The sequence below is a fragment of the Myiozetetes cayanensis genome, unplaced genomic scaffold (assembly GCF_022539395.1).
Source record: "Myiozetetes cayanensis isolate MyiCay16 unplaced genomic scaffold, myiCay2020 scf7, whole genome shotgun sequence".
In the NCBI taxonomy this organism is placed as follows: Eukaryota; Metazoa; Chordata; class Aves; order Passeriformes; family Tyrannidae; genus Myiozetetes; species Myiozetetes cayanensis.
The window spans coordinates 5932140-5957963 of NW_026087964.1; the positions used below are offsets into that span (position 1 = coordinate 5932140).

At 40.0% G+C, this 25824-nt stretch overlaps 1 protein-coding gene across 18 annotated transcripts in view; it reads left to right on the plus strand.

Moving 5' to 3' along the window:
* Positions 1-25824, plus strand: part of ADD1 (adducin 1) — a 63718-nt gene that overhangs the window by 14045 nt on the left and 23849 nt on the right. For 17 of the 18 annotated variants that reach the window (XM_050337974.1, XM_050337973.1, XM_050337976.1 and 14 more), the window contains exons 2-8: positions 17729-17941; positions 19191-19353; positions 20462-20613; positions 23854-23934; positions 24342-24491; positions 25458-25601; positions 25749-25824. The exon at positions 25749-25824 is cut by the window's right edge and continues 23 nt beyond it. In XM_050337974.1, coding sequence (XP_050193931.1) covers positions 17747-17941; positions 19191-19353; positions 20462-20613; positions 23854-23934; positions 24342-24491; positions 25458-25601; positions 25749-25824 — 961 coding nt within the window. In that variant the 5' untranslated portion in view covers positions 17729-17746. Of the gene's footprint in view, positions 1-14732; positions 14865-17728; positions 17942-19190; positions 19354-20461; positions 20614-23853; positions 23935-24341; positions 24492-25457; positions 25602-25748 lie in introns of those variants that run through there. The other variant, XM_050337975.1, reaches the window with a different exon arrangement.

Below are 25824 nucleotides of genomic sequence, written 5' to 3' on the forward strand. Positions count from 1 at the left end.
ATGTGACCCTATAGAATACATTTTTGTAGGATTTCTGTTGGACTTCTTAAACTTCATTAGATGCTTTGTTGCTGAGCAACTCTGAGGAAAAGTGGGAATTGCTTGGGGGGCCTCATATGCATTTAAGTATGTGGACATGTTAGATCCTATTGAAACCCCCTAAGGGCAGGAACTCCTGTGAGCAGATCTGGTTGCAGGATTGGACTGGGGGGCTGTTTCCAAGTTCCCTTCCTGGTCTGTTCACAGCTCACAGCGTGGCCACACAGACAGCTGTGCAGGCTCAGCCCCGTGGCCACACAGCGTGGGGAGAGTCAGGGAAGAGTTTGAAAATAATCCTGTGCTCTGGAGAAAGCACGGTGGACTGCATGGAAACCAAGGCTTAGAGAGTAGATGTTTCTACATGTAAAATATTACTGTTGTAGAAACAAATGCCACAGTGCAGCTTGAATGCAGGTGATTATTGTTTCCATTTCACACCGTTGTTCTGCCCATCCCCTTGGAGAGCTGCTTACCAGCTTCTAGGGTTTTGTTGAGATCAGCTGGACTTCACATGGGCAGAAACTGCTGGCCTGCATCCAGCTGCCTGCTGTTTGAGAAATTGGTTTAAAAGCTGGGTTTAGGATTCTGGCTTTGAATACCACGTGCATGTCACTGTGTTTTACAATTTCTGGTGCCAGTAGTCTTTCAAAGCACTTGAAAGAACTGCACACACCTATTTTGCCAATAAAACAGTGGCAGTTGGGTTTCTAGAAAGATTTAATTTTATAGCTTGAGTCAGGAATGGAAGTACTTAGTGCCATGTGAATGATTCAGGATCCTTGTCTGACTCCCAGCTGATTTGACACATCTATGTATCCTTGATGTTCATTATTTTAATTTAAATTTCTGTTTCTGGGATTATAAGCCCCATGCTGGCTGGTTGTGATTTTCGGAACACAGTGGGGGAAGGTCTCTGGTTACAAGTAGGCAAACATAAACAGGTGTACTGGTACTGTGGTTTTAGAAGTTTTCTAGCTATTGGTAGTTGTAAGGTTGAAAGACTGGAGTATATTTGAATAAACATTAATAGTAAAGCTGATATTGCAGTCAGTGGAGTTGTTTTTAGACAACCAATAGTAAGACAGATATGTAGAAACACTGGTGTTTTCCTATTAATCTTCAGATGTTTGTCAACTAAAATAATCCCTGCCCAGGGATGTTAGGCTTTAAACTGAACACTATCCATCCATAATCTGCAAGTGTGGGTATGTGCACAACAGGAGCCTTTCATGTTTTACACTGGTGCTGGAATTCAGTAAGTGCAGAATGCCCAGAAGCACAACTTCAGTTTTGTTCATTTGGTCTTAATAATGATTTAAAATTGATTTTGTAGAACATTAAAGCCATGCAAAACCGTTGTGACCTTCGGTGTGCGTGTCTGTCTTTAGGTGCCGTTTGGGGATGAACCCTGAGGGAAGACTTGTGTGCTCGGGGCTGGTGCTCTCAAAGCTGTGCGTGTGGAAGAGCAGGAGGGAAAGCTCATGTTCATTCCCCAGGGTTTCGGAGTCATGGCTGAAATCAGACCCAAAATGTAAATGCATCCAGCTTGACCTCTTCAGGGAAGGCAGCCTTTGTGGTGGGCTGACTTTGCAGCAGCAGAGCATGAGTTGTTCTGTCATGTAACTGGGTTGTGGCGTGCAAGGCTCTACAGCCCCTCTAGTAATTGAGTGAGTATCGAGCTGAGTTGGTCCTTGTCCTCCTGCAATGCAAGCAGAATCTTTATGCCATGGTTGGTGCATGTCCTTTTGTGTTTTGTGCACGCTGCTGTATTCTACTCAGCCTTTAATTGAGTAACAGTCAGAGACTTCAGAAGTCCTGGTTAAGAAATAAAGAAATAGGTCTAGTAGAAAGTGAGAGTGTGGCTGTGATTCCTGAAATGTTCAAGTTCGGTTTGCGATTCTGAAAGTGACTTCACTAAAATGGCCATTAAACACTGTTTAACGCACGGCTTGCAGTGGCTGGAGAGACTGACCTACTGCGTTTCTCCCCAGATATAATTCTGAAACCCTGGAGAGCAAAGTAAATGCCATCTTTCTGACACTGTCAGGTGGAAACGATGAGAAACTGAGCTGGCAGAGAAGTTCTGGGTCTGTGTGATGGTAATTTATGCACCGTGTTCGGCTGGGTAAGACTTGCCTGACAAGGGAGGCAGCACGATCAGGAAGGTGGTTTTCTCGTGGTGTTTCATCTGTTACTGTGTGGGTGTACCTGACCCTTGAGGTTTACCCAAGAGTAGGAAACTGCATAATTTTGGGGCGGGGAGCACATTCACACTCGCTCGTGGAAAAGCAAAGCAGAGATGAGCTGCTCCTAAAATAGAGTTCTTGGGGGTTTCTTGGCATACTATTTCCTAATATGGAACGAACAACAATCTAATGTGGGAAAATGAGATCCAGTAACACTTTTATCCCTAGTTGATATGTTTTAATCTGTAGATTTAAGTTGTCAGGAACATTCTGAGAGCTGGAAAAGAGAATGCTCCTGACTTTGGGAACCATGCAATGGCATGAACTTTGTCTTACTGTCACTTCTAAGACTTCCATACAGACACTGTTAATATCCTTTATATAGGGCATGTATTTCAAACACTCTCCGGAAATTTTTGGTGTGTGTAAACCACTTTGTCTTCATCTAGCTGAAGGACTTAAAAATGCCCAATTTAAACACTTATAAAGTATTTTTTTGAATTTGAATAAGCCTGGCTGTTGGCTGTCTAGTTTGGAAATAGAATGACAATACATATGCAAGGTTCACTTCTCAAAGCTGTTTTTATGTGCAAGTACAGTATAAAATTTCACGTGGAAGGCTTACATCAAAATTAATGCTTAAGGCCTGCATTCTCCACAGATATTAATTTCCTCCTTCAAACAGGCTTTTTAAACTCAGACCCCTTCCATTATGTTGAGAGACTAAATTGGTCTTGTAATTTATGTGGATTTTCCTCCTTCCCTCTGTCCCCCATCAAAACTGGGAAGTGCTATAGGAGAATCAGGGGGATGCCACCTAGAAAAGGCCAAGTGGAACATGAAGGGGAAATTAATGAAAAATTCAACACTTCTACTGCCTCATCTGCACAATTCAAGTCTACTTGAAATCTCCAATCTTCATATTAACCTCTACCTCATTTATGCACTGTGATTCACTGCCTTCTAGCTTGAACTGGTAACACACCCATCAACAACATTTGTGCTGCTTATGTATCAAACTTGCTGGTTCCAGCACACTCCCTAATCACTGGAGCAATTGCTGACTTACTCGGATACTCTACCAGGAAAAAAATGGTTGAATTCATGCATCTAGGCATGAATATTCAGGCTAGTTCCATCTTAAAAATCTCGACCAACCAGTCCCATAATAATAGAGGATTTCTTTTCTTGAGGCATGTGCTGTAGAATCTCCAAATTTATGGGTATATCAGTCATGAATTCATCAAGAAACTTCACCTTGCGGCTCTGTTGCCAAGTGGTGGCTCACTCTGTTCTTAGTCTCTTCATCTGTCTTTTTTGCACGTTTGTAGCTACACTAATTCTTTGAAACTTAACATATTCTAAAAAGCTTAAGGAAATTCATGTAATTCTCAAATTTGATGATGGGGAGTTATTTCATAATTTTGAGTAGCAACAAATGCTACCAGAACATACTTAGGATTTATGATGTCCATGTCTACCAAATCCATCAACAAAATGGGATATTGTATAAAAAAGACAGTTTCATCTACCTCTGATTCAAGTAAAAATAGTATCGTGAAGTATAAGATCTTTTTTTTTAAAAAAAGGGAGGGGTTGTAAGTCAAATTCTCTGAAAACTAATTACTACTGTTGATGGATAGGCAAGTTACTCTTGTTTTTTTCCCAGACTGCACCTCAGAGAACAGCACAGAAGAGTTAATGAATGGGATGGCTCAGCATAACCAAGTTAGATTTCATCTCTAGGATACAGTGCCAGTGTTCCTTATTGTAACATGTGAGGAACACACTAATGCTTTATTTCACCCTGGAAAGCCAAACTGACGTGCTTATGCACTTGTAGTTCACCTTTGCTTGAATGTCTTGTCTCCAAATTAGGATGTGTAAGAGCTGTTATTAAGGTTTAATAAATTCTGGTGAATGAAGAAGTTGAACTATTGTATTTCAGATTTGCAGTTCTTTTTCCAGGCTGCTTCATAAACCCCACAATCAGAGTAAACTGAAAAGCAGAATCTGACAGTTCATGTGCTTGTTTTCTAGAATTTCAGTTTGTTAGGAGATTTTCTTGATTAAAAAAAAAAACCAAAAAAACAAACAAACAACCAAAACAAACAAAACCACGAAAATCCCCAAATCCCAAACCTTCATGTTTATTTATTTAACTCCAACAAGTCTAGGCTCCACCTGTAGATGTCTTGTGGATAAAACCCCTACAGAATAATTTCCTACTCCCCTCTTTAAACATTCCAGTTTCAGCTTGATAAGGAACAGTAAACTGTAAATGGAATTTTTTTCCTTGAGGTCTGGTCCTTTCCATAGTAGAGGTGAGATAAACAAGCTGAGCCTTAGTGTGTGTGTTCCTGTGTGTCCACGGGCAGCTCGGAGGGATTCTGGGCACGGCACCTTCACTGTTACCGCTCTGTGGGGTTCGTGTGCTCGGAGTGTCAGGTGTGGAGTTGTCCTTTACAGCCTGTTGTAGGGTCTGTGGCTGACTTGAACCCTGGGAATACAGTGCTTTTGAATTTGCCCTAACATTGTCAATGCAATTGTATTTAGAACTAGAATGACCTGGTTTGGGTTTTTCGTATCTGATCCATTTAAGAGTTTATCCTAGGATGTTTTCTGTTCCAGAGGGTAGTAACCAACTGAGTAAGTCAACAGATTCTTCATCCCGGGTTAAGGGACTTTTTCCAGCATGTAACCTAAATTAACTTTTAAAAAACCCAACCAAACCCATAAAATATCTCTCATGCTTGCATAAAGTGAAATTGTAACTTTAACAAGTCAAAGGCAACGTTTTTATTATTTATGTGTAATTGAGGAAAAGAGTCTTCTTTTGTCTCCCTTGTACATAAATAAAGATGCTAAGTGTTGTCTGGCTGTTGGGGAAGAAGTTCTTGTTGCAGAGTAGTTCAAAGGGTTAAATTGCATTGTTCTGTTCATTGCCAACTCGCTTCAGGAATCTCCTCCCTCACTGTTCAGTCTACATGGAAATAACTGGATCCTGGCCAAAATGGGGCCACTTTGCCTGTGCTCTGCTGCATTCAGTTGATCCTTTATGTGTCACGATACCAATATTTTAGATGTGAATACTTAAAGTTACTGAAATTTCTTGCATTTTTAAAGTATCAGGGAGGTATCTATGTTCCTGTTGAAAAATTAGTTTTAATTTCTTCTGGCATTTGTAGGAGCTTTTGTCAGTCACAGCACTTTTTGCAAGCTTCAACAGTGGTTAGCATTAAAGTTATTTTACATTTTAAACATACTTTTTCAGGTTTTTTATCTGTGATAGAATTGGGGGTATGCGTGGGATCTGTTTTTTCCCAGACACTGATCTTTTTGAAAAACCCAACAAACACTTTAATAAAATTAGCTGTTCATGTATAATTTTAAAATGTCCAACATCCTTTATTCAAAAGAAGGGGAGTGCTGGATAGGTAATACCATCAGAAAATATTACTTATAAAACCTTATGGGTGAAGTGAAACAACGTTACTGTGATGCTATTGCATAGTGGAGGGGCTGTGTTCATTCTGCTTATTTTGCTGGCCTTGAGGTCACAAGAAAATCTTGAGGGAAGAAGAAAGGTTTCCTTTCCTCCTGTCACTGCACCTACAGCAGCACGTGTGAGATTTTCACTGGAGACAACCTGCAGATTCTCACTGCAGACAACCGAGTCCTGCCTTCAAAGGAGCTCTGGAGTTTTCTGCCTCCTGGTGAAGTTGCTCGTGAACTTCCAGGGTTCTCCTGCAGTGCCGCAGCCTCCCCAGTGCCTGGGAGAGCCTGTGCTGGGTGCTCTGCCTGTTGAACTGCTGTGTCAGGAGCACCCCCAGGTTTACGGTGGACGTGGTAAAACCTTGTCCTCGGTCACAGGTCCTGACCTGGTTCTCATTCGTGTCTAAAGCCACTGGTGCAGCCACTGCACATCTCCCTCAAGTTGCTGTTCTGTGAAGCAGCAGTAGGCTCCTCTCCGGTAAGTGCAGGTGACTTTCCTTCTGGGGACTGTGTGAAGTACTTAAGGAATTTGGACATTTTTATGGCTTTAAGTGTGTTGTTTCCTAGGAAAATCTGATTTCAAATGCATGTATATGGAAATTATGGACATCTTCTTACCTGATTAATTACACTGACAAAGTAAACATCTAACTTTGCTTCGGTACATTGGTGGCTCTTTGTTTGAGAAACTAATGTGTGCATTTGTGGTTTTTCACAAATCCAGTCTTGGAATTAAATGTCTAGCAGCTTTTATAACTTCATTTTAAGGCCAGTGTTCATTTTTGGGTCAGACATGCTGATCAGTTTGTCTCAAGCTTTCTAAATACTTGTTGGATAAAGCTGGGGCCCTGCCCTTGGAAAGCTGGTGATCTGATTTGACCTGTGTTCAAAAATCCCAGGGCACTGGCTTATTAGCATGTTTGGTGTGAGGCTTGGGAAGTGCATGTGGGTTCACAGAAACCTAAAAATAAGCAGTATTTGGGTTAAACCTCTTTATTTGTATGGACTAGTGACTCTGATGGCAAAAAATAAGTGTTCATTCATTTTCTGGTGCTGCTGCCACCATCCACGAATATTAATAGTGGGAAAATATTTGAATTTTACATCGGCCTCAGATTCTTTCTGCACAATTAGAGGAATGAAGGTGAAAATTAGTCACTTGACTCATTCTTGTGACATCTCTGTGACATGGGGGTGAAATTCAATGTCACAGTAAAACAGGCTGGAAAAACACTTGGCACCAATGTTTTCTGTTCAACAAATTGTCAATAAGGCATAAAGTGACTGCTTCTCTGGTGCAACCCTTTTTATTCCACAGGCTGTTAAACTGAACTTGAAAAAAACATTAACCTGAGCAAGTAGGTTTCCATGGAGTAAATTCCTGAATGCAGTAAAGAAGCCACTGAGACAGGCTGAGGGATTTGGGAACTTTAGTATTTGTTGTAACTGAAATTAAGGATGCCTGAATCATTCAGGAGTTTGCACTTTGTGCTGCCAAAGATCATTAAAAAATAGGAAGAGATCCTACCTGATCCTGCCTCTTCTGACAAAATTTGTCCTGATTGCAGGTCTGATCACTTTGACCTGAGCGTAGGAGAAGGATTAAGGAGGATTTTTGGTTCTGTCTCTGAGTCTGTCATTCAGTCTTCAGCTGTCACCAACCTACCAGCAGAGAAAGGTGCTTTAAAAAAAAAAAAAAAAAAAAGGTGCTGGAAGACTAGAATTACTCTGGAAGCTGCAAATAACATAAGCATTTAATACATGTGGAACTTATTTTTCCTGCAGTCTAAGAAGGAAGGGCAGGCTCATAGATTTGAGAGGCAGACAGGCCTCTGATCTCAGTGCAGACTGGCAGTACAAAGTATTCTGCAAGTTGGGTTAGAACTTGTGTTTTCTGAAGATTTTCAAAGCAAAGTTGTGGACTCAGGATTGCACTTACAGGGTTAGGAAACTTCCAGCTCTGTTCAAGGGCAAATGTGCCTGTTATTCACTCCCAAGTGTTAAATGTCTCCATACTTTGGTCAGCAGGACTGAAGGGCCCTGTCACCTCTGTGACTGGTTAATCTTTCTGGTTCACTGAATATATCAAACTGCTGACCCCTACAAATTAGTCTTCTACTCTTCAGATCATTTTTGTAGCCCTTCCTTGAACTCTGATATTTCATGTCTGTGTGCTCATGAAAACCAGAAATAATATTCAAGTAGTGTTTTTTTCAGAGTTAAATAGAAGGTCATTTTTTTACTTGTGTACTTGTTTTGTTTTTGGGGTTTTTTTGGTGTTTTGGTTTTTTTTTATTTACTTTACTATTACAGCAGACCACTTGGCCACAGCATAACCTTTGTGATTCCTGCATAGTGATCTATGACAGCTTCTTAATTCACTTCTAATTTTACCATTTCAGCACTGAGTAATTCTGGCTTGAATTTTGTCTTCAGTTGTACTCCTTTGCATTAGCTGTGTTAAAATGAGTTTTATTAAGTTAAAACCCCAAGAGTTAAGTGAGAAGCTTATTTGAATTGGAAGTCAGATTCCTGAAATAAAATTACAGGCTAATCAGCTTCAGTGGTACATGGCAGTGTAATTATGAGGACTCATTTGGGGGATTCTGTAAGTTGAGATTGAACGTGCAGGTTTTAACTCAGTGTTGGAGTGACTTTATAAAATAAATTTATCTGAAAACCCTGATACTGCTCTGAACCATAACACTGAAGGCCATGTTTGAACTGTAAAGAATTAATTCTGGGGCTCACAGACACTGAAGTGCAGTGGAAAGGAAAAGTGTCTGCACTGGTGTTACCACCCGTGACCATCTTCTGGTGGAAACAGTGGAAAAACATGTGATAGCTTGCAGAATTCACACTTGCCCACTGTACTTGGAGAAATGCAAAAGGCACTGGTGAAACTCCTCTCTTGTCATTTCCATGCAAATTTTCTGATGTATCTGTGAAGCTTTTAGGGTTTCAGCAGAAAAACTCAAGGTATCTGTTGTTTAAGGTATTTATGCAGAAAGTTTCTTTCTGTTACATGAACAGTGTAACATTTTGTGTTACAATTTGTTATCCCTTTCCCCAGTCTTTCTCTTTGTTACATACTGAACGCCTCCAGAAGTGCTGTATGAGAAGTGTATGGAACAAGTACATTAAGTTACTGAGCCAAAGAAGTGAAAGCAGAGTAATTTCAGTGTTGAAACTGTTAGTCTTTCTCAAATTCTTGGAGTCTAGAAGTGGCTGTTCTCTTGTTTGTCGTGTAAACTGCTTAGCAGGAAAATCGGAGAAGGAAAGGATCTGAAGAGGAAAAGGGAGTTTAAAAGGCTCAGACTGGGAAGAAACCAGGGAGCTGGTCAATAGGAGACATGAGTTATGAGTTAGCAGTTTCAGGAGAGTTTTTTTTAATCTCTTATTTTAAATGTTAATTTTAATACTATTCCTGGTCCCATTTTTTAGATTGGGATGCCTTACCATTTTTAATTAGCTTGGAATGAGCTGTTTGTTGGAAATTTGATCTTTCCAACATAGATTAATAACTCATGTTAGAGAGGGTTAAACATGACAATGGTACCAGTGGTGAGCATGGGCTGCGGCTGGACCTTGAGGTGAGGGGAGGAATAGCACAGTGTGCTGGCCTGTTCCTCCTTGTGCGTCATCCTCAGCTTCCTGCAGAGTCCAGTCTCTGGATACAATGCTTTTCCAGGTCAGGGAGGAGAGGTGAATGATTACTGTTTCTAAAAGTTTGATAATCTTGGCCTTTTAAATCCTTTATTACAAGGAGCGAAGTAACCTCTCTGTGTCTTAACTTCTAATGTAGTTTTAATGCTGCCATCTCTTCTGTTTGCAAGGATTGAATTATGTATTCTGGGCCATAGATATTGAAACTTCGGCAGAATTTAGGCAGATATATTTAACAATATCCCAGCTGAATCTGCCCACTTAAATTCTGGCATGAATTTTAGGTGGGCTTATGCTATGTTAGAACCATACAACATAGAACAGCCCAGGTTAAAAAGGTTCTTGAAATGTCATCTGAGCCAGCCTGTTGTGGGAAAGGGAGCCTAGTTGGGATTATCTAACACCCTGCCCAGCTGTGTCCTGAAAACCTCCTGTTGATGGGAATTCCACCATTTTCCTGGGGAGGTTGTTCCAGTGATTGATTGTTCTCAGTGTAAAAGAGTTCATTCCTATATCAAGATGAAATCTCTCCTGGTGCAATTTACTGTTGTTGTCCCTTGTCCTCTCCATGTGGCTCCTTGTGAGGAGAGAGCCTCCATCCTCTTTGCAGCCACCCTTTAAAATACTGGAAAAGTGTGATGAGGCCTCCCCAAGCATTCTCTTCTCCAGGGAGAAAGAACTTAACTCCTTTAGCCTTTCCTCATAGGGCAGGTTCTACAGTCTTTGGTCATCTTCATGGATCTCATTTTGACCCTTTCTAGTCAGTCTGTGTCTTTTCTTGAACTGTGGGGATGAGAACTGGACACAAGTAGCACTCCAGTTACAGGTACTTGTTAGGTTGGGATGGTCCCATCTCTGCTAGTGGTGCCCTGCGGTGCATCCCAGCATCTGATTTGCCTCCATTGCTGCAGCAGCTTCACTGGTGATTCCTGTTGTCCACTGGGGACCCCAGGTCCTCTTCAGCAAGGGATCCCAGCCTGTCCCGGGCTCTTTGGTGTTGTCACTGCTGCAGGACCTTGCACTTGTCTCTGTTCAACTCCACACTGTTCTTGCCAGCTCACTCCTCCAGCCTGTCCCGGTCTGAGAGATGGCTTTCCTTGCTGACAAGGCCACCTCTCCACCCATGGTGGTGTTGTCAGCAAACCTGCTGGTGGTGCTCTCAGTCCCATTATCCAGATTATTTGTGATGATGTCAAACAGTGTGGGTCCCACTGGTGTTTTCTGGGGGTGCCCCACTTGTGACAGGCTGCCAGCCTGAGCTAAACCCATTGATCACCCCCTCTGAGTGTCCCCCGTGGGCCAGTTTGCTGCCCGTTTGGCAGGCCACCCATCCATGCTCTGCGTTGCTGGTTTGTCCAGGAGAAGGAAACAGTGTCAAATGCTTTACTGAAGATTTGTTAAACAGTATCTGCTGCTCTCCCCATTGACAGAAAATGTCATTTTGTTGCAGGTGATCGGGTTGGTTTGGCACGATTTGCCTGCGTGAATCTGCTCCGGCTTTAACAATCACCTGCTCCATTTGGCTTTGGTAAAGCTGGACAGGTTACATTGTTTACCAACTGGTTTACCTGATGTAGGTACAGGGTAGCTCCTTAAGTGTTCTCTTAACACAGCAACCTAGAAAACCTGGGGGTTTTATGTAGCCTTGAAATCACTCACAGCCCACTGTGCTGGATCTCTTGTTTCAGTGTTTTAGGGAAGGTGAAAGTAGAAAAAGTAGAAAAATAGACTTGGTCTGGTTTTTTCCCTTGTTTTCTAACACAGTTTGTTTCTTGAACTGTCGTCATAGACACTAAAGCTTGATATTACAAATATAAAATGCAATAGTTTTGGTCAGATAAACTTACTGTTGGTTTTCTCTAAATTTCAGAGTCCAATATTTTGCAGCATCTCTCTTAATAAGCAATGCCTGCACTCAGTACAAGATAAATAACTGTTCTTATTCATGAAATAGTCTTTTCCTGTTTGAAAACAAAGAGCAGAGGAAATTCTGAAGATGTATGAGCTGGGAACATTTGCTAAAAAATAATATAATTGTTCCTGATATTAAGTACACTGTCTAGTAAGTAGTACAGTCATGATTTACTTTCTTTATTCTTAGACTTCCTAAGATAATGCCAGCTTTTCCTTTTAAAAGTTCAGTAGGAAACATTTGAAATGGCAAGAACAAATCCAGTGTCATCGGTGCCAAAATGCTCTCACTGGAGATGATGGCAATTGTAGTGCGAGTCAGAAATAATTTCCCTGTTACTAACTTATATTAATTTTTTAAGGAGGATGTTTGGCAAATGTTATTCTGAAGTAAAGGAAAATTGGGAAAAAATACAGAAAGGATCAGAACATTGAGTGAAGTGCTAACAGTGCGAATTATAAATTTTTTTCAGACACTAAGTGATAATGAAACCTTATTTTCTGTGGAGGGACGTTCTTCTTCCTTGCATGTCCCCACCAGCTCAGTTTTCACACTAACTCGGGCTGTTTGCAGTGGCTCACTTACCTCTTGGGTTTCTTGCTACCCCACCCCAGCACTGCCCTTTCTCTTCCTTTTCCTCCCTCCTGTCACCTCATGACTTCCCCATGCAGTAATTTCAGCTGTGTAGCTTTCTGCAGTCCCCTGACTCTCTTTCCTGGGCCATAAAATGACTCTCTTTCAGTTTTTTCCCTCTCCTATTCCGTGTGCATCCAAAACGGAGCTCTCTTCCCTCCCCTACCATCACACTGCCTGTCTTGGCACTTGCAGATTTTTAGGTAACTTCTGCTCCTCAAAGACTGTTGCTTGCCCAACAGGAAAGAAAACAAGTTATTTTGGTTTGCTGCCTCCTCGTCCCTTCCCCAGTAACTTCTTGTCAAATCTGTTTTCACCTCTGTTAGACTTTGTGGCTTAGTTCTGTGCGAAAGGAGATAACTTGCTGAAAGAACTGTCAGGGAAAAAAGTGGATACAAAGCAAATCACTACACTGTTGTCAGAATAGACCCCAAAAGTGCCCTGTTCTGGAACGGTGTGTCCCGATCTTTGTTGCTGGTGACTGGGATTGTATCAGCAGCTGAGAATTTTGCTGCTCACTTACTTTGCAGATTTGGCACTGAGTGCCATACAGGTGTTTTACTCCCGTGTTATTTTGTACAGAGACACTCTAAGCTACCAGGAAGAGAGCAGGTTTTATGTTCTTTTTTCTTCTCTGAAATGACTTGACTTTGTAAGGTTTTGATCAGCTAACTCTCCTAAACTTAAAAAAAACCCTAAACTGTAGTGTGGGTCTTTTCTTTTTTACACATGCTGTCTTGTGAATTGGCACTGTATTTTAAATTTTTTAGAAGTTTCTCAGGTTCCCTTGTCACAACCTTCTTCCTGCTTCTCAGGGTGTATTTGTATTCTGAGTTGGCCTCAGTGGACGTAAAGCTGTGTTGGTGTGGAGAGCTGTGCTCAGTCCTGCAGTGACAGAGCCTTTAGGTCAAATTCCATTGACTGCAGCCCTAGGAAAAAGCAATTTCCTCAGGGTGTGGAGGAGCAAAAAATAACCCATTACAGCTTATTACAAAACAAAGCCAACCTCTAAATGATTGCAAAACTTCATTTTTTTTTTCAAGAAATGTAGTTAGCTGATCCCTACTGGTGGACATGTTGTGAGATATTTTATGTCTTCCCAAGGTTCACTTAATGATCACATACTCATGATGATGGTTCAGTGAGAACTGATGAACCTATAAGCTACTAGAGGCATCAGTACTTAGATCTGTCACAACATCCATGTATCAAAATTATTTTAATATTAAAGTTTTGAGTATATTTATTAACTACAGTAGAATCCCAACCCAAATCCAATTTTTTTAAAAAAATATATAATTTTTCATATATAAGGGTGGGGTTTTATGTGCCCTTAAGTTATTGTAGCTTCTTATTGGGTATTATTCACTGTTTTTACCTGCTTAAATTTCTTTGACTACATGTGCATCATCGGAGTACTGAGAAATGCAAGTTGTTTTAAAAAACTGAATTTTCTTCTTTCTGATAGATAATGTTAAAAATTTTATGGCATTTATGTTCTAAAATTTTATTCTTTTTTTGTTTTAAACTTAACTGTGACACCACTCAGTAACATTCCTCTTAATGAAAGTGTTGGGTTAGAAGAGTATGGGGAAGAAGGACATTTTGAATGATGAAAGTAACCTGAAATATTAATACCAATTTCAGAATTTTTTCTTGTAAACAGCACTCAGTATCTGTCAATGAGCTATAAATTTTGCCAAGCTGTTTTCCTGAATGTATTTCACAAACAACCTGTTTACAGCACTTGCTGTAGAGCCATCCACATCCCCGTGTGAGAAATACACCGTGTTTTGGGCACATGGTGTGACTCTGGGGATGGTTCTGTGCAGGACCAGGAGCTGGACTCGATGATCCTTGTGGGTCCCTCCCAGCTCAGCATGTTCTGTGACTCTGAGCTGGCTGGTGGCTCTGTGGAGTGCTGGTCCATCGACCCCCAACCACACTGTTTGTATTACACACCTGTCAACACAATGGATGTCTTTGCTTCTCTGACTAGAAGGTGCTGTTTGGATTTTGTCACAGATGTTTATTTTGCTTTGCCCCCCATAGTAATAGATGCTGCTCCCTCTGCCTGCCTGTATTTGACAATAACTGCTGCTGACAGGAGGGCTTGTTGTGCGCTTGGGTTTTCCAGCCACAGCTTTTTCAGTTAAGGGTGTGGCTTTTTCTTACACAGTTTTGTTAGAGCTGGCTCTTGCATAAAAACACTTATCATGGCAGAAAGTCCTTTGGCATTGCAGCTTATCTTGTGTGGGGGCTGCAGTGCACTACCTCAGAAAGAAACTGTCTGTGCTGGAGTGTTGTGGGTGTGAAAACAGTCTTAATTTTTTTATTTTTTCCCTTCCTTGGCAGCCTGTTGTGATTTTCAGTGTGACCTTCCAGTTTGTAGAGCCATTGGCTGGTCCCCACTGTGCGTTCAGCTTCACTGTTCACATTCCTTTTATTTATTTATCCGTATCCATATGACTGAAGCTCTTACTGGAGAGTTCATCCTGCCTTACTCCCAAAAGGTTTTTCAAGGAAACTCATAAATAAATTTCAGTGGCTTGTGCAAAATGTTGTCAAGCACATCTGCTTCTAATTCAGAAGTCAATACCTTTAACATGTGTACCTGACAGCCATTAAAACAAACAATTACTGATACAGTTATCTTAAAACAGTTAATTAGTAGACCTTGGTGTGGGGATGCCATTAATTTTGGGTATCTGCAAAACTGAGGTATGAAACTGATATTTAACCTCAGATATAAAATGATCACTTAATGTTAAACACTGCAGGTGGCAATAATTTCACATGAAAATCATAGTGGTGAAGCTTCCCAGGACCTTCCTGAATGCCATCTTATACTTGAATGGAGGAGTAATGCAACCTTGGCAAGATGCTGTGACCCCACTTCAGTGTTGCCTGTTAGGGACCAGCTTCTTTGCAGTGTGAGTAAGAAACAGTGAGGTGATTATGTGTGTCATTCATTTGGAAATAGCGCTTGGTGCTCTGAAAGGAAAATGGAATTAGTGTAAATAATTAAATGCACGATTGTGTTTGCAGGCATGTGTGCAGTTTAATTTAGATAAGACTGTGCATGCACATATTCAACCTGACAAAACAGTCTGAAAATCGAGTGCCTCAGCAGGCAGGAGAGGCTGCTGTTCTCTGCTGGTGCTGAGCCTGAACTTCGTAGTTTTCCACTGCTTGGCTTTAAAGTAAAGACACATTTGGGGCTCTGCTCAGCAGAATGCAGGATAAATTCTGAACTACTGGAGTGGCTCAGTTTGTCTTTATTTTTGGTCTTGCCCTTGTGTTTATTCCTAAACTCCCTGATTTTTTGTGATAAGCAGAAGCTGGTGAAGCTGTTACTGTAAGAGAGTAAGACATGTTTGGATCTGCAAAGTGTCATTTTTCAACAAAACCCTGGACACAGGGATGTCAGTAGGTCTGAGAGAGCTCACAGGAGGGGTTGTGAAGTGTGTTAGTGGGCCTTGAAAAGCATTTTTGAAGTAGGAAATGGCAGATGGTGCAGCCTGGAAGTTGTGAGGAGGAAGAGAAATTAGAAGGGGTGTGTTAGGCATCTGAAGCTGCCAAAGAAGAGGTGTCTGCTTTGCTATAACTTCACTTGATTAAAACTTTCTAGTTCTAACACCTTAAAAGGTTTTCCTTGTGGATAAAAACATTTTTTTTTCTTCTTGCTATACCCTGTATTTCTTCCTGCGTGAAGGAAAGCTAGTAATAAAAAATGAAGATATGTATATGAGCCTACTTTAGAGGGAAAAAAAGAAAAGCCATCAACCATGATGTTTAAAGCCTAAACTTTAAAATGAAATACTTTAAACTGCAGAGGTGTCTTTGTGTGTTTATTTAGTAACTCAGTGGGTGGAAATCACTGAGCATCTAAAACTGGAGTGTCTTAAGTGCTCACGCAGATTATCATAGTAGTATCCTCTTCTGCAGAGTCTAGGCAAGTACTTTTATTTTGCTCGTTGTGTTCAGCTGTCTCAGTTCAGTGGTTTGTTCATTCTGAAATAAGACACAAGTTGAATTTTGAAGCTTATTTTCTAATGTAAGAATTAAAGAGGATGAGATCTCCTAATTCTGGGGTGCTGAAGTAGATAATTTTCTTTATTGCCACGGTTTTGTTTCAAAGTAATGTATGTAAACTTGCCTTTTTTTGTGTGCATCCACATCTGAAGTGGTTTTAGCTAATAAATATGGAAATAAATCACTGAGCCAATTAAAATCCACAAGCAAGTACAGTTTAAGACGAGTCCCTAAGAAAAATCAAAAAATAGTAGAAGAATAGAGATGTGTATCAAAATTTACTAGTTATGACATGTAGAAGATTAATGGTTACTTAAATGAAGATATATACAGTCTGTCCTACTGCATAGCAAAAAGAATTGCAATGGCTTGATAACATCAACACATTTTAATGGTACTAATCCCTCAAAACTTCAGATGTGTAACAAAATCGACTCTTTAAATCGGGCTTCTCCTTACTGTGTGAACCCCGAATCAAAATCTCTGTTATTGAAATTAGTCTTAGTTTCACCTTCCTGGCACAGGGAGCTAGATTCTTTCTCAGCTCATTTTCTTAATGAAGTTGCTAAATGTTATGATGGCAAGTGGTTTTAGCCTCGCTTATTTTGTGTATAATGTAAATAATTGCAGTTTGCTGAACTAACAAGCCATTTGGAGTTAAATATTCCTATTGCAGCTCAGTGAAGTACAGCCTGTGTTAGTGACATTTGTTTAGTCATGTACAATGTGCAAAGAAAACCAAACTTCACTGCCAAAGCCTATTTTTAGTTTGATGTGTCAGATGACCAGGAATCGGAGGTTTGAGCCTCAAAGTGTTGCAAGGGCGGCTTTATTGAACCGGTTGCTTGTCAGTGGAAGGCTTCAAAAAATCCGAAAAGGATTTTGGAACGAGGGTTGTAGTACCGTGCCCAGAAAAGTGGGATAATGTTGCACGAAGGGATTGGTGTGAGTGGAAGAGGGAGGTGTGTCTGAGCAGCACCAGCTGAGCTCTCAGCCTCTCCAGCAGATACACGCAAGGTGCTGACTAGAACATGTAAAACTGAAACGAGCCTGGCCAGGGGGTGGGGGCTGTGAGTGCCTGTGCTTTCCACATCCCCAAAGCCACGTGCTAACGTAGTGACGTGCATGTTGCTGAATGGTCCTAAAATAAATGGAAAAAACAACGCCCCGGCTTGCAAAGTCAGTATTTGTGAGTGTGTTCAGTCTGAGCGTGTTTTGGTTGGGTTGGCTTTCCATATTAATGAACATTTGTAACATCCAGATTTCTGTAACTACTCAAATTCTGATTTCTGCAATATTCTTTTTTTATGTCTACTTAACTTTTTAAGAAAAAAAAAAAAAAAAAAAAACAAGTAAGCAAAAAAGCCCCAAAACAAGTGAGTTTAAATCTCAAGTGTCTTGAACTTCTATCATTATCCATGAGAAGCTTTGAAGGATTTCCTTTCTTCTGAAAATCAGGCTGTTTAGACAACTTAAAGATCTGGAGACAGTTTAAATGGGAGCTTTTGCATTAGTTTTGTGTTGCATAAGTAGCATATTTGACTTCTCATAAATATTAGTCTCCTTGTCTCATCTTATATATTAAAATCTTTTTTCCTACTCTAGAATATTGCTGTCTGGTTGCACAGACAATTTGTGTTTGGGAAGCCGTGCCAATTTTAGGTGGATTTGAACTGTTACTCTTAAACAAGAAACACGTGTGTAGTTCTAAAATGAACGAAGCCAAGAAATAATGATCCCTTTTTTCTGTCCCTCTTCACAGGTACCTTAAAACTGTGCTATGAATGGTGATTCTGGTGTGGGGGTGGTGACTTCACCACCTCCAACAACAGCCCCTCACAAAGAGAGGTATTTCGATCGAGTTGATGAAAATAATCCAGAATATTTGAGAGAGAGGAACATGGCACCTGACCTTCGGCAGGATTTTAACATGATGGAACAGAAGAAGAGAGTCTCCATGATTCTTCAAAGCCCAGTAAGAAAAGAAAATGCTCCATCTTGAAAGTGATAAACTTAATGTCTCTATTTTCAATATCAGAATGGAATTGGAAAATTTTGTGGTATCTTAGATCCATTTGTTCTTTCCTCTGGTTGGCTTTTCCTGATTTTTTTTTTCTTCATGCTCTCTGGTTGAATTTTTGCTGTCTACTCATGAAGCAGCTCCTCAGTCTTGCTTTCAGAATTCTCTGTATGATCATCAACATTCTTTTCGTATTTTCCCCCTAGTCCTTGTCAGACATTTTTTGACTTGTTTTCATGTATTCATTTAAATGTTTAAATGTAACACTGACCTTATACAAGGCAGCTCTGTCCTGTACTTTGTTTTTCATGTGTGATTCAGACATATGCTATATTTTTATATATCTCTTTCTGAAAAGGTGCACAGTAATGAACTGTGAAAGACTGACATTTAATATTGAAGATGTTCCCCTGGGGAGACAGTACACCAAACAAAATTTCTCTCATAACATTTGTTCCTTTTGTAATAACTGGTGGGTGACTTTAGATACAAAACATTTCCTGACATAACTTTATTCAGAATAGGGATGTAGTGGTATATTTACAGGGTTTTTTGTTTTAAGTCAACCCATTTTACTGATGAAAATAATAATAAGTCACTTAATTAAAAATTATAATAATTTAATGGTATGTACTTCTCTTTCAGTACAAATCCCAGTGTTCTTCTCAAAAGCAGGAGCTGTCAGCAGTAGTAAAAAAAATCTTATTTTCTTTCTTTTAGAGATAAATTTAAAAAAAAATCAAGAAAAAACAACCAGGACAAATGTAAACAACCCCTTGTTCAAACATGTTTTAAAACTTCAGTGGCCATTGCTTTCTGTGTTCCTGAATGCCCTCTTGGCTCTCAGTTCCCTGTGAGCCATGCTGAAAAATTTCCTTTTCTTTTCCTTTCACATTTTGTGTTCAAGCCGACTGTACATTCTTCCCCTTCCAGAAATTCATATTAGTAGGTTCAGTGAGTTTTGGTGTTACTTGAAGAGAGAATGCTGGAATTTCCATTAAAGAAAAAACCCCAAGTGACTCATATAATTGGAGCCTGAAGAGAGCAATGTTTTCAAGTTACAGTCTGTACCCAGTGGCTCTGCCCTGAGGGGTTTATCAGAAGAGGTGTAGGATGGTTCCATCTCAGTGCTAGAAAAAAGCAGCATATGAAAGGTTGAAGTTCATTTGAACGTGCATCACAACGTGCAATGTGTTGTCGCTAGGCCTTCTGTGAAGAACTGGAATCCATGATCCAGGAGCAGTTTAAGAAGGGGAAGAACCCCACAGGTTTATTGGCATTACAGCAGATTGCGGATTTCATGACGACGCACGTCCCGAATGTCTACCCTGCAGCACCTCAAGGCGGGATGGCTGCGCTGAACATGAGTGAGTGCAGCCAGCAGAGCTGAATTCCTTTTCCCTTTTCACTTTTTCTTTGAATAAACAGTACTGTGGAGTTCGGATGTTCTCCTGTTCTGCTCACGGGAACCTGGCAAACATGAAATGAATTGATTAGTTTCTAAATGCCACAGTGGTATGCGGTGTGATTTGTGTGTATAATTTATATCAAAAGCTACTCCAAGTGTGATATCTTAATTGAAAATTAAGCCTGATAAGTCAGTGCTAGTAAAAAATTAAAAGATTTAAATATTGCTAATTACCACATGGTTTGTCTGCAGGAAAATAAAATGTTCATTAGTAGTCTGGTAACAGTGAAGGTCTTTAGAAACTAATTATTTTTGCCATTGAAATACTGTTTGCAGCTTTCTCCTGTGAAGTGAAGCTTTAGACAAGAAACATCAGCAAGCAAAACAAAGAAGGAAAACAAAAACCAGAATGTGCGAATGCGTGTACACACAGGTTTTGTGTCCAGATAACATAAATCCTTGCCTGTGCTCCAAAGTAAATCTTTAGTTTAGACTGTAGCGTGGCCTGGTTCTGCTTTATCACAGTTACTTTTAACCACATTTCTAATTGCACTGTGACTAGAACTACGGTATTTGTATTATTTACCATAATCTTCCTCTCTTTAGCTTGTACCTAATTTTTCCTAATTAAGCAAACCTGTGTGCATCTTTTTAGATGTGTAATTCTCCTTGTCAGGAATACCCAATCATGTACCTCAAAAGGTGGAATATTTGGGGTCACACTTTTCTATTAACAATGAAGATGTATTTTACAAACAATCATTAGTTTGAGAGAGGAAAAAAATAATTTTGCTAAGGAAAGCACTGTCACCTTAGCACTAATTAATAGAGGGAAGGAGACGAATGCTGCATCTGCCAAAGCTGAATAATTCTCCCCAAGACTGTCATTATATTTGTGTAATATAAATTATTATGTGGCAGTAATGAAAATTTGTTATGTTTCCTAGGTTTATATGCTGATATGAACTAGTAAGAACAACTACTCCACTAGTGGGGCATGTTGTTAGGTTTGAACTGATGCTGAATGCAACCCCCCTGGTGCTTTTTTTACCCCTTCTCCTTTCCAGGTCTTGGCATGGTAACACCAGTGAATGATCTGAGAGGGTCGGATTCCATCGCTTATGAAAAAGGGGAGAAGTTGTTACGATGCAAATTGGCAGCTTTCTACAGATTAGCAGATCTCTTTGGCTGGTCTCAGCTTATTTACAATCATATAACAGTGAGTATTGAATCAACAGATAACCAATTGTTTTCACATACAAGAGAAGTGCTTCCCTCCGCTGTCATTTTCTCTTTGTGTGTAAGAGGAGCAAAGTGGCATTGAAAGCAGTATAATAGTGAAGAGATTTGTCTTTGCATCTCAAGAGTAAGAGCTGGAACAGCTTGGATGTCAGCTCCCACAGCCTGAATAGAGTCTTAAGAGAGTGTACATGAAACTTCTTATGATGAAATTAAGACTCATTCTTTTAGTATCTTAAATGCTTTAAACAATTGTATGTACTATTCTGCAAGGTCATTTCTTAGTTTGCTTGCTTTTCTTACAAAGTAATAAAATATCTTCTTAGTCATTCAGTTGAGTTTTATAATTCAAGGTACCAACCTTTTTGAAAAAAAAAACCGTAGTAATTCTGAACACGAGGGAGATACTTGGCTTAATGCAGCGTGCCAGCAATGTTCCTTGTGACAGAATAATCATTGGCATCCATAAAAATAATGACAAGGAGGTCAAATCAAGGAGGTTTTATAAGCCAGTAGAATGATCAACATGAGACTCATGAGTAAAGTCACAGCTGTGGTGTGCAGCCCAGTCAATTGTTGTCCTAACAGAGCCGAATTGTTTGGTTTTTTTCTACGTAGTAGAGGTTGTCCTTTATGTATTTTCAGTTCTACTTGCAGTCAGAATGAAACGTGGTAATCTTATTATTACTGCTTTTTGAGATTTCAAAGCTTGTTATTTGTGAACAGATGAAGCTGATAAATGATTCGTGTGGGCACAGGATCAAGGCAGTGTTGGTGAGATCGTTTGGTTCCTTTTGTCAGGGAACATATCCAGCATAATGGTTCTTGTAAACAACACTGTGCCACCCACGGATTTTTCATACGTGACAGGACAATTGATTTTGTAGAAGGGACATTAATGCAGTGAAAAGATTACTAGGCAAGCAGGTTTGGAGATGGCTTTCTAGTGTAAAGTTCAGCCCTGGGAACGTTTGTGTGTTCAGATAAAAAGACAAATGTGGTGAAGAGCACCATGCCTGGGGAAGGGGTTGAGACCAGGGCATGTGACTGGGGGGGAATGCCTCAAGTTTGCCTTCTTTGGGCGAGGAGCACAAGGAAGCTGCCAGTAAAGGTGATACCAGCTGAGCTGGAAGATGGTCAAAGCACTTGGAATGTGAGATTCTGAAAGTGGTTTAGACAGTTTTGAATGGCAGAGCTCCTGCAAAACTCCTGATTTGTCAGCAACCCGTCCCAAGTCATAATTCTCCTGGCTTTTACAAACTCCTCCAGTGAACAGCGTTCTGAAAGGTGACTGATAGATATAATTTATCTTCAGAAGCTGATATAGAACAAGGTTGTAATATTTACAAACCAATCTTGTTCATGCAGCCATGCATTAAGCAGTTTTAAGGCACTCCTTTGCAATGTGGTGAACGCCTACCACTTCATGCAGAGCTGGAGTTTGACTCCAGGTTTTCATTTTCAGTGGATGCTCTAATTACTGGATGATTGCATTCGAGTTAAAAGCTGCCAGTACACTTCTGAATTAAGAGAAAAGATACAACAGCCTTCTGTGAGGGTCATAAACCTGTGTGTTAGAGGAGAAAGGAATTGTGAGGATGTGAGAGTGTATGCCAGTATGGGAATATCAGGGAGGTGGGTGGAGTAGCATTGCTTTTCTGGATCTTTATCAATCACTGACAGTTGCTGTGTGTGGAATTGTTCAGACTGGTGCAGTCCTGATGCAGAAGCAGAATTACAGAGTATCAAAAGCTTTCATGTCAAGTATAATAATGTAGAGTAAACTTGAGTACCTCCAGGGTTTTCATGTCAAGTACAATAATGTAGAATCAACTTGGATGCCTCCAGGGTCAGGCAGAATTTGAGATAACAGGTTTACAGAAGGTGCACATCATTCACCAGGTCTTGGTTTGCTTTGAGGGCGTGAGCTGTTTACTGGGTCTGATCCTAAAACAAGGTGGTTTGTGAGTCTTGTTGCTTGTTTGTCGTGCATTTGAGCTTTCTTATTAGCTCTTGGAGTGCTTCGAATAATACCTGTTCTTTGTCCTGTGTAAACAAGTAAGAGATTTTCTAGATCATTTACCCTTCTGTAATGGAGAACGATTTTGGTGATTCATAAAGGTACAGTTTAACTTCAGCTGACTGGTTCAGTTTAAGGCTCTTATGCTGTAGCATGTTCCCAGCTGACTGTAAAGGAAACTAGATCTGTACTAAGGAGCTTTTGAATGACTGATCAACTACTTATTTTAGAATTGTTTTTCCCTGCAAAATAATTATATCAAAGTATATATGAATTTAATGTTGCAAGTAATAGAAGACGTGAGGTAATAGGAGCATAAAGTAGCTGCAGCTCAGGAAAATGCAGAACGCATAAATAACATTTAATTTAAAAAACCCAAACAACAAACAAGCAAACAAACAAAAAACGCAAACCCATAACACAAACCACCCAAACCCAAAAACTGGGTTGACTCGTGGTGAAGCAGGGAGTTGTCTCACATGTCCAGTAAAACATATGAAGCCTTTTAATTCTCCATTGGGGCACCTAAACTACCCAGATGTCCTGCACTTTTCAGTTTAGAGACTTTTAAGGGATGCATCCCAAGATGTGAATGCTTTGAAACTAAAATTATTTTGTATTATAAACTCCTGATTGCATGAATGAGACAGGAGAACAAAAACATAAGTGAAGGTTGGGGTGCTTGGTAGAAAATCTGCAAGTACTGGTGTACTGCTCACAGATGTCTCACAGGAACCAGCATCAGTGATGAAACTCTGCTCAGCATCAAGACATTTTAAATCTGTGGGGCCAATTCTGGCATTTCCTCACATATTTCTATTTTATACCTTATGTCTTACTAGGGTAGAAATACAGTTGGAGTGCAAACTCATTCCACTAAAAAAAGTAACTTTTTTCGCCATTTCTCCCAGTATTGTTCCTTTTATCCATAGCAGGTGAGTTTTCACCTATCACAGGCTAAAAGGGTTTACTAAATTCCACCAATCTGAAGGACTCTGGCACGTACCTCCCGTCTGGTTTTGTTCAACATGAGTTAATTAACTGTGCTCTTGATTATCTGGTGTAGCATACATGAGTCACATTGCATATGTTACAGGCGTACTTGTCCATTCCATACTCAGGAAGTGAGAGTGGTTTGGGGCCTTCTTGTGTGCTTTAGTAAAATATTCTTGGTAACTCTTTCTCTGGTTTTGTCCTCAGGCCAGAGTAAATTCTGAGCAAGAGCACTTCCTCATTGTACCTTTTGGACTCCTCTATAGTGAAGTCACTGCATCTAGTCTGGTAGGCAATTACTGATTTTCATAGCTGTAAAATATTCATATATATATTAATGTATATGTCTGTATGTATATCACTGTTGAAATTCTATCCTAGAGAATATTTTACTCCTGTGTAACATGTTTAGGATAGTTTTATTGAACATTGTTCTGGTACAGCTGAGGTGTCTCAGAGAGATTTCCTTGCCCATGTTCACCACCAGGTGTCCTCCCATTGAGCTGCCCTGTAAAGAGCCAGGTCATTTGGACCGTGGATCACCTCATACCCTTGAAAACTGCCGCCTGTTGGGTCAGGCTTGTCTGAAATTCGATGATGACTCACGGTTTTAGAGCTTCAGCAGTAGATGCTGAATTAAATCAGATTTTTGTGAGTATCGATTCATTCCTGCAAATAATCTTTTTCATTCCCAGGTTAAAATCAATATTCAAGGAGATGTAGTTGATCGTGGAAGCACCAACTTGGGAGTAAACCAGGCTGGTTTTACCTTGCACTCTGCAATTTATGCAGCTCGACCCGATGTCAAATGCATCGTCCATATCCACACGCCTGCAGGAGCAGCGGTGAGCACCTCCTGCTTTGGCTTCAGTCCTGTTCCCCCACTTCTCCCAGCTGGAAAATAGCTGGGTCCCCTTAATCAGAGGTTTGCTTCCTTTTTGAAGGGCAGAAAGCCTTTAAGTCTGTCTTCAAATATGTGATTCTCTTTGAATCAGTCAGATCCTCCCCACTTGCAGGTTATTTGTTTAACCTGAGTGCTTAGGCAGTAAATTGAGCTCTAGGATTGGAAAATACATATTTCATATGTGTCTTTTACCACAAAAGACCAGATCTTTTGACAGTGAGTCGTAAAAGCTGTAGCATATTTTGTTGGTTTTGTAAAGCGCAGTTTATCAAGGTTTTCTGAAATATTTGAAACTTTTCCAATATCTCTCATTGAAGCAATTGGTTACAAATCAGTTCTGCCTCTTTGGAATGTTTTGAGAGTGTGACTCTTTCAGAGTTCACAGTTGGATTTTTTTAATTAATTGATTAATCACACTAATACAACCATTTTAAGGATAAATGATCAAATTCCTAAAACTGTGAATTATAGAGCAGGCTTTTTAAAAATATTCTTTAACTTTATCTGCAGTGCTGCAGAATTGCCTGTGTCAGAGTTCATCACTAAAGTTCTTTTGGCAGGGAGGCAGGAGGGGGAAGAAACTGAGTGGATTGAAAGGAATGAAGAATGCAGTTGATTTTGGGTTTTGGTTTGTTGGTTTTTTTTTTATTTTTCTGAGTCTTTTTGTATTGGTGTTGCTGTCATGTAAAAGCAGTCAGACCCAAGATCAACATGACTTGTATCCAATGCAAAAGTTATCACAAATAGAGGCTTTAGGGATAAAGTCTAAGACCACTATGTATGTACCTGTAGAGATAGATTCATATAATATGTAAAAATATATATTTTTATTATAATTCTCATATTAGTCTGGTTTTCCATTTTTTCTGTTGCGAGAAGTTAAGTCAGTTGTTTTAATATTTCTCAGGTTTCTGCAATGAAATGTGGTCTCTTGCCAATTTCACCTGAAGCACTTTCTCTGGGGGAAGTAGCTTACCATGACTACCATGGTATTTTAGTGGATGATGAAGAAAAGGTGGTTATTCAGAAAAATTTGGGGCCTAAAAGCAAGGTCAGTATTTACACCTAGAATTGAGGAAAAGGGGGAGGAGGGCAGTGTGTATGTGTGAGAGGTATGTTCTTTAATCAAGAGCAAATGCTCTTTAACCAAGAAAATTCTTGCCTTACTGCTGTTAACTTTCTTTCTATGTCTCTCTAGGTCCTTATTCTCAGAAACCATGGCTTAGTATCAGTTGGAGAGACTGTTGAGGAGGCTTTCTACTATATCCATAATC